This window comes from Lontra canadensis, unplaced genomic scaffold (genome assembly GCF_010015895.1).
Source record: "Lontra canadensis isolate GAN:19392208 unplaced genomic scaffold, GSC_riverotter_1.0 scaffold3, whole genome shotgun sequence".
Lineage (NCBI taxonomy): Eukaryota > Metazoa > Chordata > Mammalia > Carnivora > Mustelidae > Lontra > Lontra canadensis.
Genome location: NW_022630997.1, coordinates 51,670,997 through 51,684,482, shown reverse-complemented (window position 1 = coordinate 51,684,482; position 13,486 = coordinate 51,670,997). Strand labels below are relative to the sequence as shown.

The window sequence follows — 13,486 nt, the reverse complement described above, 5'->3', positions numbered from 1 at the left end:
CTTCATTTTGTTGAAGCTTACATGCTTTTAGAGGAAGAAATTGCCATGGTCTTATTCTATATTACTGATTACCAACCGGGAGTGGTTTTGGCCCCCAGCCTGGGGACTTTGGTCAACATCTGGAGATGTTAATGGTTATCTCGGGGTAGAGTAGGGGACAGGTGATGCTACTGTCATCCTGTGGGTAGAGGCCAGGGATGTTGTTAAGCACCCTACAATGCACAAGACAGCCCCACAACAAAGAATTAGCCAATCCAAAATGTCAATAGTGCTAAAGTTGAGAAAACTTGCTTTCTAAAAGCTGACTGCTATGCAGTGGCTATCTGGAGAATGTAAACACTAATGCCAGTGAAATTACTGAGCCCATGGTACGAATACAAATGACCATAATTTGGAAAGATTCACACTATTTTCTTAACATTTCTGGAACATCATAATTCTGGCTCTGAATTATTTAAATTACTTTTTCAAAACAGCCGATTGAATAAAACGAAGAGGCTTTATATAGTTCATGTAAGTTTTTCTATTTTGGAAATAAGAGTTTTGATTAAAATTGGCATTTCTGAGACTCTAATTGCTAGTTATTGCTGGAGAAAGAAAGGAAAAAATTATTTCCAAGACCAGCCAGATGGGAAGTCTCAAGATAAGAAATTATAAGCCAATGTTCATATTCCAATCACAAGAAGATTTCTGTTTACACGTTTTTAATTCTGCTTAAAAGTAAGCAATATATTTCTTCAAATAGTTACTAAGCTGCTATTAACTGGCTAACTAATTTTTTAACATTAGGTTAAATTCACCAAATCTTGTTAGATTATTAGTAAGTAGAATAGCAATTTTTATAAGAACACTCTGTATATTAAAGATTCCATAAGCTTTGCGCAGTGGCAGTATCGTAGCCAATGAGGTTTATCCGAGGCGCGATTATTGCTAATTAAGGATTCCATAAATTCTAATAGAATCAAAGTGGTTTCTGATATGGCAAAGGATATGTCTTTGTAGATGTATAATCTTCCTGTAGAAATTTTTAATGTTCATATTTCAGAACCCATTTCTAATTGAAATACAATGAATGTTTCCGTTTATGGGCCCAGAACCAGAGCATCCCAAATGTCTTCCTGACACTTAACACTTTAGTACCATTCATTCTTAGGACCTGCACACTTTGGTAACTTCTACTCTTCCGTATCTGAAGGCTCTCTCTCTTAACTTTCTCACTCCCCTCTTCTTCTTTTCTCTCTGCCATTTCCCTCAAGAAATGTCAGATGGATGAAGAAGACTTGCAGTAGAGGGATGTAAGGAAAAAACATAATGGTTCCTTCTGTCATCCATGAGACTGCAAACTGTCCCCAAACAGGAAAAGATGGCCAGGTGAAGACTGCCACTTACTGAAATACACCTTAAGCACTTGCAAGAGCTTCCAAATGTGAGAATCTTCAAGCCACCAAAAAAAAAAAAAAGCTTTTTTTTCTTTTTGAGGGTCTTGTCTTAGGTAGATTTAGGTAGATTTACAGAACTGTTTCCTTTCCTTTTATTCATGTCTACTAAAGGCCACAGAGAAAGAACTCAAGATTGAAGTACATATCTTACCAGTTGCTTGGATTTGACAAATAAAGCAATCATCGAAGTCAAGGAGTATGCACTGCTTTTAAAAACCCTATTCGTCTGACATAATATAGCAGTAGGATGGCTAGGCAAATAAATGGCATTACTTAACATAATCACTTAATGTTGTGCAACCAACAGTCAGGTCTCATTGCTTTATCGCTTGCAAAGAGTCGGATGATAATAAAGTTGATTGTTAGAGTGAAGATATAAATTGTTCGGTAGTTAGAGTTGGTAATGAAAGTAAAGGAACACAAAGGAGGAAAAATAGGTTTTAGCAGCTCAAATTCATTGTTAATTGCCTGTGCATTCATTACAGGCTGACCAGGGCTAATTATCTAATTAAACTAAAGTTCTGCTGCCTTAGAGGAATTTCTCCTGCTATGATGTTGGTTGTCAATTACCTCAGCAGGTCTGGATGAAATGTGTAGTTAACTCAAGTCATGTTTTGCTTTTCCCAACAGCAATACGTGGTGGCACTCTTGGTGCATGATAATTTATGTTTAGAATTTTTTTAAAAGTTTTCTTTAAAATGTACTGTGGAAACTTAATAATTATGGTAAACATTATTTTAAATAAAACTCTTGCTCACTTTATTCAATGATTTGTATTCAAGAAATGTCAATATAATCTGCTTTAGGTAGAGACAACACAGATACAAAAGAGAAATCAAATATCATTGTATGCATGTTACTGAGTGTTCTTTTCACATGTTGCTTTTAAAAATACATTTAAAAAAGTGTCTTTTGTGATGCTCTGCAGTATTTCACAGTTGGAAATTATATTACTTATTGTCATGTAATTACAATTTTTAAAATTCATAGATTTTTCTAAAAAGCTGGAAGTGGTAAACCATCTGAAATAAATTCTTCACTTTTATATTATATTCTTACTTCATTTTACCAATAAGGGAACAGAAGTTCCAAGAAGTGAAATGACTTACCCAAAGTCACACAATGAGTTGTCAGAACCAGAGGTCAGAATTGGTATCCTCTCAGCTCTTCTTTCGTCCTGATGCCTGCTGATCCACTTTCTTTTTTTTTTAAGATTTTATTTATTTATTTGACAGACAGAGACCACAAGTAGGCAGGGAGGCAGGCAGAGAGAGAGAGGAGGAAGCAGGCTCCCTGCTGAGCAGAGAGCCCCATGCGGGGCTCGATCCCAGGACTCTGGGATCATGACCTGAGCCGAAGGCAGAGGCTTTAACCCACTGAGCCACCCAGGCGCCCCACCACTTTCAAACTAGACTATCATCTTTCATGCTTTCTCAAAAATGTTACAATAGAGCATCTACTTGGACAAGGATTTTGGTGTTTGATGATTGGTTTTTCAAAAGAAGGCTTTATAGTCTTTCACTCTCCCAAGGAAACATGTACTACTGTCAAGTCAGTCAAATATGCCCCATGAATGTATTTTGTTCTTAGGGAACTTGATCCCCAATTTGTGGGATCATAAACCATCAAGCAACATTGACTAAGTATCCTTTGAGAAAGACATCTCCCGAGAAAATACAATCTTGGAGCACCTGGGTGGCTCAGTCAGTTAAGCAACTGACTCTTGATTTCGGCTGAGGTCATGATCTCAGGGTCATGAAATCAAGCCCCACAGCAGGCTCCATGCTGGGAATGGATCTTTCTTAAGATCCTCTCTCCTGCCCCTGGGTGGCTCAGTCAGTTAAGTGTCTGCCTTCAGCTCAAGTCATAACCTCAGGGTCCTACGATCAAGCCCCAAGTCAGGTTCCCTACTCAGCAGGGAATCTGCTTCTCCCTCTCCCTCTGCTGCTCCCCCTGCTTATGCACTGTCTCTCTCTCTCTTTCTGTCAAATAAATAAATAAAATCTTTAAAAAAAAAAAAAAAGATTCTCTCTCTTTCTAAAGTTGGCATTGAGACCCCATGACCCCACCCCATTCGCATGTGCCCACTCTCACTATTTCTCTAAAAATATGAAAAAAGAAAGTACAATCTCAGTCTAAAGAGTTTTTCCCATCTTCACCTCCCTTGATCCTGGGATGTGGCTTCTGCTCCCTGCAGGGACACAGGACTCTGGAACCTTCCCCTTTCGCAGTCATTTTTCAGGCCGGCAGGCAGCAATGAACATACAGGTCTTTTCTGCCAAGTTAGAGAAGATGATTTTCCTTTTTACTGCCTCTTGAAGATGAACATCAACTGTTTCTCCACTTGTGATTCAAATCCATTAATTAAAATAAATATAAAGTAAAAATCTCTCTTTCAGCCAAGAGGAAAAGGACAGATGGGGAAGCGGAGGAGGTGGAGACAGCTGATGTCTTCTTAGAGGGGGAAAAAAGGGAAAGAAAAACAAGAAGCATGAAATTGGGGGGAAAGTTAATTAAGAGAGGTAAAAGGTGTTCAGATTTAATTTACAGTTCAGAACTATTTTGGTTCTCATAATAATTGTACTACTTAAAGAGGAGGAGGAAAACCTCTCTAACATGAAAGTGGTAGGGGTGTATTAGCTTAACCCACCTCCAAAAATAGTCATACCTGGACTTTGGCAGTACTTCAGACTGAGCATGGCAAAAGCTTCTCTTCATTCATTCTCCTTCATTGCAAAAGCCACACATTCCCCCCCCCCAAACTTCCTCTGCATGAATCTAATTTTTTATTTCTTTCTCCCTTGCCTCCCATCACCTCAAACAAGACACTGGCAAGGAAGAGAAAAAAAATGAACCAGTTTTAAGTCATTTTCCATCTCAATGCCACGTGCACTGGTCTACAGAAATCACACAGCTTGAAAACAATGTGCTACTGATTACATCACACTCCACAACCTCCACCGTGTGTTGGTGCAATGTGCACACCTGAAGTCTAACCTGAACACTAAAAATTCCTGAGCATAGCATATTTAACTGCCCATACACCCAAGTGATTCTATTTCAGATAAACACACAAATCTAAATCAGAGTAGAGTGGAACAGAGTTACTTTTAAGATGGCAATGGAGGGTGCCTGGGTGGCTCAGTCAGTTAAGCATCTGCCTTTGGCTCAAGTCATGATCTCAAGGTCCTCGGATCAAGTCCCATATTCGGCTCCTTGTCCCACATTGGGCCCCTTGTTCAGCGGGAATCTGCTTCTCCCTCTGCCCTTCCCCCCTCCAGCTTGTGTGCTCACTATTTCTCACAAAAATAGATACAATCTTAACATTAAAAAAAAAAAAAAGATGGTAGTGGAGATGTAAGATGGACAGAGCTAAGAGATGGGAGACTTAAAAATAATTTAGATAAGTGAGATGAAAGAAAATACATGGTTTTGTCTGAATTGTCCTTTTAACTGTCTCTATCATCCACATGGAGCTAAAGAGATGCTGGAAGTAATCTCAGAGATCATCTATCCCTGAACCACTAAGAAATTAGGATCTAGTGAAATCAAATGATTTGCTCAAGAGCACACAACGGGTTAGAGTGAAAGCCATGCCTAGAATCAGCTCTTCTGCCTTCTAAAGTATTTCTTACAACTTGACATTTACTCATGGTAACAGATGAGAAATATGCTAACATTTTCTAAGAGCTGAAAGGAAAGCCCCAAATACAAACCCCAAATATTTCAAACATAACTAAGTATAAGTAAGTTAGTCGGAAAGTAGGAAAAATCCTTTAGCAATTTAGTTAGGATGTTCTATAGTAACATAAAAGACAGATATAGGAGTAAGGTGGCAAGAGCTGCTGGGAAAAAAGAAAGCTTCCTGCCCACCTCCAAAACAAACAACCACAAGAGTACTTGAGAATGTTAACATTTTTGTACTCTTTTGACAGGGGGCCCCACTGTGATCAGAAGAGATGGACAAAATGAATTCTGAAGGATTTGAGAAAAAGTCAGAAGGTAATCCATCTCATGAATTAAGAAAAATAAGTCCTCATAAAGAGGAGGGCCAAGGGAAAAAGGAAAAAGACAAAATGTAAGCCTATTCCCCAAGAATGAAGAAATCAGAGAACTGAGATGAAGTTAAGGGGGACTGGGTTATGGAGGGGTGTGTATGTGTGTCTGTCTGTCTGTGTCTGTGTTTGGGGGCTCTTCCAGTTCTTCTTAGTTCCTGGTTAATTAAGCAACTAAAAAAAAAATTCAACTTTACTCATGTTTCTGTGTGCTAAGCCCATTCTAAATTTAATAATTAGATATGGGCAAGAGGTGCAATTCAAGTTTTGTAGTCACCTATCACTACATTGCTGTCAATTCATAAAAAAGAAAATGTGGAGAGAACACATTTTAAGTAATAAATTGTCGAAGCAATAGTTCATCAGCAGGCCCTGTCAAATCCACCTACAAAATAGATTCCTAATCTTTACACTAGTTCTCCCATCTTTCCCCTGGAGTACTGCCTTTAATCAGGGATTCTTTGCTGTTACACTCTTCTCCCACCAATCTCTGAGAAATGTGAAAGAAATAGGTCATCCTCCTTCCCAAAGTTCTCCAAAAGCTTCTCGCTGTACTTGTAATAAAATCCACCTCCCCACCGTGGCCCTCAGCTACCCATAATCCCCTATAAAAATGGTACATAAAGCCTATAAAATATGGTCCTTGCCTACCTCCCCAAATTCATCTCCCTCCAGGAACTCTGAAAGTCACTATGTGACCTGTGTAACCCCACAGGCCTTCATTCTTGTCCCCAGTGATACCAAGCTCCTCCTCACTGCATCAAAGTCACAGTATATGATATCCTGTTTAACAACCTTAAGGTTTGGAATGCTCTGATCCCAGATCTTTCTGTAATTGACTCTTGAATATTCAGGAGCAGTTCTAATGTTATCTTCTGGTCACCTCTACTATCCAATTTAAAGTAACACACCATATGCACACACAAATATCACACCATCCTATCATCCTGTTTTGCCTTTATAAACATATGTCTATCTGAAATTACGTTGCTCACTGATTTATACCATCTAACAACCTCCATCCCAAAATACACACACACAAACACACACACATGCACACACATGCAGGTAAATTCCTTGGGAGAGCAGACATTCCTCAATGAATTCCCCAAAACTTAGAACGATGCCTGGTGCTCAGCAGATACTATTTATAGAATGACAGATTTCAAATGGTTAATTCCATCTATCCCAAACTTTTCCCAAATTTTGTGTCTGCCTTGTATTTCTAGCATGTGTTTACTATTACTTCTCTGTTCCCTTTTCTGAATTTCTTTTGATCTTCATTCTGCTTACTGCAACACAAAGCAAAACAGACTAAGGACCATCAAAAGGACATTAATGGTGATAGAAACCTACTCAGCTAATGCTATTGGCAGTGGTGCAGAAGGGCAAGTCAGGTGCTCCTGAAGGGCAAAAGCCCCCAGGATTGATCTCATCCCTTAGTGCAGCTCTAAGGACAGCATCAAAAGGAATTATGGAGGTAGCCTGTCTGTGACCTAAAAAAAAAGGACCACATGCCCTATGGACACTCAGTTGTTCTTAAAACCTTTAATGTGCAGAAGATTCCGATTCAGTAGGTGTAGACATGATCTAGGAATCTGCACTTTCAACAAATGCCCCCAGGTGATTCAGATTCAAACAGTCTTTGAAAACTTTCAGTTCTTTGGCCAAACAATAATAGCAAGGACCTGAAGGACTGTATCACCAGATAGAAGGTTTAACCAATAAAAATGACCTTTTTTTTTTAATCTCTACCTTGAAGCTCATTCTCAAGTCAAATTCTATTTCAATATTTGCTGAGCATTATTTAAATTCATTGGTGTTTACTAATTTCTAAATGGCTTTTAGCCATTTAAAAACTATCATAATAGCTACTATTATTGGACATCTACTATGTTCCATATGCTATTAACAGTTTTTTAACACATGTATCTTATTATCCCATTTCCGTTAAATAAGTACAGGTAACTATTAAGAAGTGACAGATTAAAAAATGAAATATATCTATATGTTACTTAAGTCTGTGTTCTACACAGTCTACATGTCCCACTAATTATACCTTAATAGAAGAAATAGAAGAAAACCAATAATAATAGAAGAAAACCAATAAATAAAACCAATAAATAAAAACGCAGATTTGTAAATAAAGACAGGGGATTCTTCCTCTTAATTTAACTAGTCCTCACTTTAGGAAAATATTGCATGGTGAAATATTGCATTACATGGTGAACTTTGACAGTATAAACACCTTAACAGTGGCATGGCAACTCTGAAGAACAAATACATAATCAAGAGTCCCTTCTAAAACAATCACCGTCTTAATCAAAATCACCAAATATTAAGAACGGATTCACTATTTACAGATCCAGCAGTGATTCTCAAACTGGGCTGATAATTAAGAATCACTTGGGTAGCACCTTAGGAAAAAAATTATAGGCTTCACACTGGTTCTTCTGAATCAGAATCTCTGGATTATGACCTCCAAATCTTTATTTTTGTAAAGTTTCCCAGGGATTTCTGATGAGTAACTTGGGTTCAGAAGGACTGTTACCCTAACCCCAGCATTTCACAAGTGAATAAACTGAGGACCTAAAAGGGTAAGATCTGCCTAAAGACATACAACCTATAAATAGCACAGTAGGCTGGAAAGACAACATCCTGACTCTACACTTAGTGCTTTTAACACCAATTCAAACTGCTGTTTCTTGGTGTTTTTCTTTTTTAACTGTATTTTTTTTTCTTCACTGCTTGGGCTCTGCTCATTCCTTACTATCCTTGTGCAACTTATTCCCTCACCTGTAATCTGGAAATAATAGTGCCCACCTCTTAAAAGAATTGCTATGAGGATCAAATAGTATAATATTCATTAGGTATAGAATGCCTTGCATATACTAAGCGCCCATTAGATACATTACAGGGCCCATTAAAAAGTCATGCCTTTTTCAGCTGGAGAGGATTTATAGAACCACTCCAATTACAAAATGAACAAGAAGCCCATATTCCACTTTGGAAGTCCAAAGATACTTTAAACTCAGGGTTAGGTGAAGGTCAAGAGCTTGCCCGTTTCTCGCACACCACCGTTTCTCATACGTTGCTTCAAAATCACCTAGTGAATCAATTTCCAGACCATAATCTGTATTTTTTTAAAAGCCCCTCCCTACCTCCCCTCCTAACCTGGTGCTTCTTGGGCAAACCAAGGTTTGATAACCCTTAGTATACAGTCCTTGGCCACAGCAAATGGCCTCTAGAATCCCAGCAAAACTATCGTGCTCTGTAACCGGAAGAGCAGCGTCATCACACCCTGATGCAAACAACAGCTGGGGACGGCTGTGCTGAGGAATCGTGATCACGAGGGATGGCCTCGACCCTCTCATCTCCCAAGAAACTTGGAAAATTACGAAAGTGCCGTCCAGTAATCTACGTGGCAGATAGGGCTGCCTAGGTGGCCAGGAAAACATAAAGTTAACTCAACAGCCTCCTTCCCAAGGGTAGGGCCGGAGAAAAGCGACCCTGCTGGGCGGAACAGGACCAGCGGCGCCAGAAGGTTAACGACCCTCTTGCCCTGTTCCACGCAGTAGCCAAGACCCCACCACGCCACAGGCCAGCTGCCGGAAGTGCGTCACGCCAGTATACTGGGGCTGCCGGGAGTTGTAGTCAACCGGCTATTTCTCTTGTGCCCCAATTCACTTTTTTCTAACAAGCAAACACCTTGGAACCGCGAATAAGGGAGCTTCATAAGAAACAAATTCAATCCTTCTTTTTCCAGCTGACAAAGGAAACTCAGAGCTCCTCCGTAATATCGGACTACAAGTCCCAGCATGCTCTGTAAAACGGACAGAGCGCCGGGCCACCGTCGTAGGTGTGGGCCACTTGAATGGAACGTTGGGCGTAATGCAAAGCTTTCCACGGTCCGCGCGGCTGGTACCTGCTCCTTGGGCGTGAGTGCAGCGTGTGGGTCGTGCGCGTGCGCGCTCGCCGGAGGCGCGGGGCGGTTGTGCCGGACCGTTGCGGGCGTGAGGCTGCTGAGGGGTGCCGCGCGCCCGAAAGACCGGTACTTGCGGGGCCTCTAGCTTCGCCCCGGGCTGCGGGCAGCCCTGGCGGCCGCCGGAGACCGCAAAGGGCGGAGGAAAGCAGGGGGCGGCGGGGGCCGGCCTCGGAACGCGGAGGAACAGCCGAGCATGCCCCGAGAAAACATGGCCTCCCTGATCCAACGGATCGCCCGCCAGGCGTGCCTCACCTTCCGGGGCAGCGGGGGCGGCCGCAGCGCTTCCGACCTCGGCGCAGCACCGGGCCCCGAGGCCCAGATGCCGCAGAGCTTTCCGGAGAACCTGAGCAAGCTGAAGAACCTGCTGACCCAAGTCCGCGCCGAGGACCTGAATATCGCCCCGCGTAAGGCCACGCTGCAGCCATTACCGCCCAACCTGCCGCCGGTCACCTACATGCACATCTACGAAACCGACGGCTTCAGTCTCGGCGTGTTCCTGCTCAAGAGCGGCACGTCCATCCCATTGCACGACCACCCGGGCATGCATGGCATGCTCAAAGTGCTCTATGGCACCGTTCGCATCAGCTGCATGGACAAACTGGAGGCGGGCTGCGGGCAACAGCCGCGGGCCCCGCCGCCGGAGCAGCAGTTCGAACCGCCGCTGCAGGCCCGGGAGCGGGACGCCGTGCGGCCAGGCGTGCTGCGCTCGCGGGCCGAGTACACCGAGGCCAGCGGCCCCTGTGTCCTCACTCCGCACCAGGACAACCTGCACCAGATCGACGCTGTGGACGGACCCGCCGCCTTCCTGGACATTCTGGCCCCGCCCTATGACCCCGACGATGGCCGGGACTGCCATTATTACCGGGTGCTGGAGCCCGTCAGGGACAAGGAGGCCTCCGGCTCGGCCTGTGACCTGCCCCGAGAGGTGTGGCTCCTGGAGACCCCGCAAGCCGATGACTTCTGGTGCGAGGGGGAGCCCTATCCAGGTCCCAAAGTCTTCCCTTGAAGCCGCTCGCGCCCGGCTGCTGTGGGCCGAAGACATGCCCTGTTCACATCTGGGCCTCGCTGCCCGCGACCCACCATAAGGGCTCTCTCCGTACCCCCAGGCCTGGGCGTTGGATCTACTGGAATAGGCTGTAGCCGCTTCCTCCGGAGCCGTGGGAAGCGCTGACGTCTGGGGTGCAGCCACGGGGCCGGGTTAGGGGGTGGGGAAGGCGGGTAGACTAGGTTGTTTCCTGGCTCTGTCACTGCCACCGGGGTTTTGATTTGGGGGAAAGGGGGACTATCTGAAGCGCTTCCGTCCTAAAGCCATAATGAAAATATTCTTTTCTCTGTTCCTTATCCTATACAAAATACACTAAATGCCCCCACCCCCTTTACCAGGGTAAATAGGGTTTGTTTTCCACTTATGTCCTATGCCCTTTTACTTATTGTTATAGTTTTAACTTATTGACTGCATGACCCAGTGGTTTGAATTGTTTTTAGTTCAAGTCATTGGTAAAAACTAGGCTTAAAAAGATGAGCTACTACTTAAGATGAGCTATCCTGCCTAATTCATTCGTTGTGGAATAGATCTTTTTTCCAGAGTTGGGGCATCACCCCAATAACATAACTATGCATGTAGAGGACAAGATTTAATTTCTTTCCTCCTCTTGCCCAGTAGCCACATCTGGTTTACTCTGGCAGCATCTACTAAGAAATTCAGCACCTGCATATCTCAGTGACAAATGGTCACTTACAGCTTCTCTTCCCCCATGAGTCTCCAGATCTGTGAGTTGAACAGATTGCTTGTTGCAGATTGACCTTTAATGCAAAAATTATATTATCCTCAAATGACTTTTTTTTTTTTTTTTTTTTTGGTCTTTGTGTGCTTTAAGAAGTTAGGGTAATTCCATGTTTTCTAAGGAGAAGATTCAAAGGAACTAAATCAGCATGCTTCCAAACAACCGAATGTAAAACACTCCTAGCCAGCTGTTGAAGTCCATGCCCCTATTTACTTCCAGTATTTTCCTGCAAAAATAGAGAAAGATGTTGATGACTGTTTGAGATTCTCTCAGGAGCTCTAGTGTTCCAGAAGGCTGGTGGTTCCAGCTGTATTGTTTTGGTGGCAGTGTTCTCAAAACCCCTCAGAACAGTAGAGAGCCAGTGTTTGCTTCATCCAGTGTAGTTTTCTATAGGAAGAGAGAAGGCACAGATGATCAAGGCTACAGAATAGAGAATTACCTATACTGCTGGCCATTTTAGAGCACCAAAACTTGGGACAAAGTACTTCCTAACCTCTTAAATAATTGTGCTATCTGTAACTAGTTTTATTTTTGTCCTTTTAGGAAGCTCAGCAACTTTACCTTGTTTACAAATGTATTTACACTATTTGCTTCAGGCTATGGAGCACCATTGTTTCCCTCTTTTTACTATTTATAGGATTCCTTTTTCACAACACTTTTAATAAAAACAAACTGTAGAAATAAACACGTTAAAATCTGCCCAGCTGTTGTCTAAGCCCTCTTGATTGACTTGCCCAAATGGCAATCCAGTTCTAAGGTCTGTAATAAAGGGAGATTTGCTATTGGTGGAAAGTGTCCCTGTAGAAAAAACAGTATGTGCCCTTGACTCTTTGTGCACACTGGGTTACTAATGGCCCAGAGTGAAGGAATATTTGTTCCCAGTTTTTTAGCTAGAAAAACAAATTCTTGATTTTTTTTTTTTTTTAAACAAAAAAGATGCTTATTCAATGCGAAATGTCACTCTGTTGTAAAACCTGAGACAGGCATAATGCCAGGCATTTCTTCCAGGATTGCTAACATTGTTGGTAGCTTCACATTCTGGTGTGGTTTAATCTGCCTTGGAGGCAGTTTAAAGCACTTTTTAATGCCATTCAGTTTAAAAATAATCCTAGATATGCAAATGATTATCTTCTTAAAAAAAATGTTCACAAATTGGGTTTTTAATAGCACAGTAATGAAGGTGTATGGTTACCAATCACATAACCTCCCCATTCTGAATTATAGCCAAAATTTGATTAACTTATAAAGCTTGTTGATAGTGATATATATGCTATATAATACAACCTGGTGTACATTAAACCAACAAGAACTCATCCTTCCAGTAGGACAGTAATAAAGGAGGACTTGTTTTTCCAAACTTTAAAGTTCTCAGATACAAGTTGAATTAAAAAAAAAAAAAAAAAGAAAAAACAACTAAGGTGCTTTTCAAAAGAATAACTGAAATTCTTGCAGGTCAGAATAGCAATATGAGATCTAATTTATTTCAATAACAGTGAAACTTCTAGTTCATTAATAAATTCTGAGGAAATTAGTGGTGAAAACTGAACTTGGTTCAGTGAGCCACTAAGGAAAGAATATTCTTAATGCAAATAGGAAATGTGGTGCAGCAAAGCTGGTACCTCTGCATAAATTGTTGGTCATGACTGACTTGATGTGCTGCTGTTGTATTTCCATATATTCCTGCAATATATAGGCTATATTTTAGTAACAGCTGTGAGAAAAATTTGTCTTCCTCTACACAGACTAATGAGCACAATGATACTAATCACTTTTCTGTTGAATAACAAATGCAATAATTGCCTCATGAATGAGATGTCTGTCTCAATACTTCTAAAGCTTTTGTATTCTCTGGTTATATCAAAAGCCAGTTATATTAATGGAGACTATTGTGTACCTACCTATTTTATGAGAATTGATTTTTTACAAAGCTTGATTTGCATGGGTTGAGTTTACACTAACTGCTGTTTATTAATGAAAATCAGGGTCCCGTATACTTGTCAACAGGAGTGGGTTCTCTGAACTTTTTAAGACTAATAGTCCCTAAATTCTTCCAAAATCCACACCTTTTATTCCCCCTTTTGCATTGTCCCCTCGTAGGTGCCTCAGCCTTGGCATCTGAAGAAGGCTGTTACTGCTCGTCTAATCCCAATGATTGTATCTTGTGCCCTAGCTGCACTGCTCAGCAAAAAAGCAGTATGTCTGTAATTCAGGATTCAGACCACT

The 13,486-nt window shown here is 41.7% G+C and overlaps 1 protein-coding gene, 1 long non-coding RNA gene and 1 pseudogene across 2 annotated transcripts in view; 2 read left to right on the top strand and 1 right to left on the bottom strand.

Moving 5' to 3' along the window:
• Positions 1-9,050, bottom strand: part of LOC116857814 — a 70,103-nt gene extending 61,053 nt beyond the window's left edge. The window contains exon 1 of the long non-coding RNA XR_004380809.1: positions 8,656-9,050. This is a non-coding gene — a long non-coding RNA (uncharacterized LOC116857814). The remainder of the gene's footprint in view (positions 1-8,655) is intronic.
• On the top strand, positions 874-1,046 carry LOC116858556 (annotated as a pseudogene).
• Positions 9,051-9,203: 153 nt separating the features above from the next.
• Positions 9,204-10,754, top strand: ADO (2-aminoethanethiol dioxygenase). Its single transcript, XM_032842244.1, has one exon. The coding sequence runs from the start codon at positions 9,673-9,675 to the stop codon at positions 10,483-10,485; it is 813 nt and encodes a 270-aa protein (XP_032698135.1). The 5' UTR covers positions 9,204-9,672; the 3' UTR covers positions 10,486-10,754.
• The last annotated feature ends 2,732 nt before the right edge of the window (positions 10,755-13,486 follow it).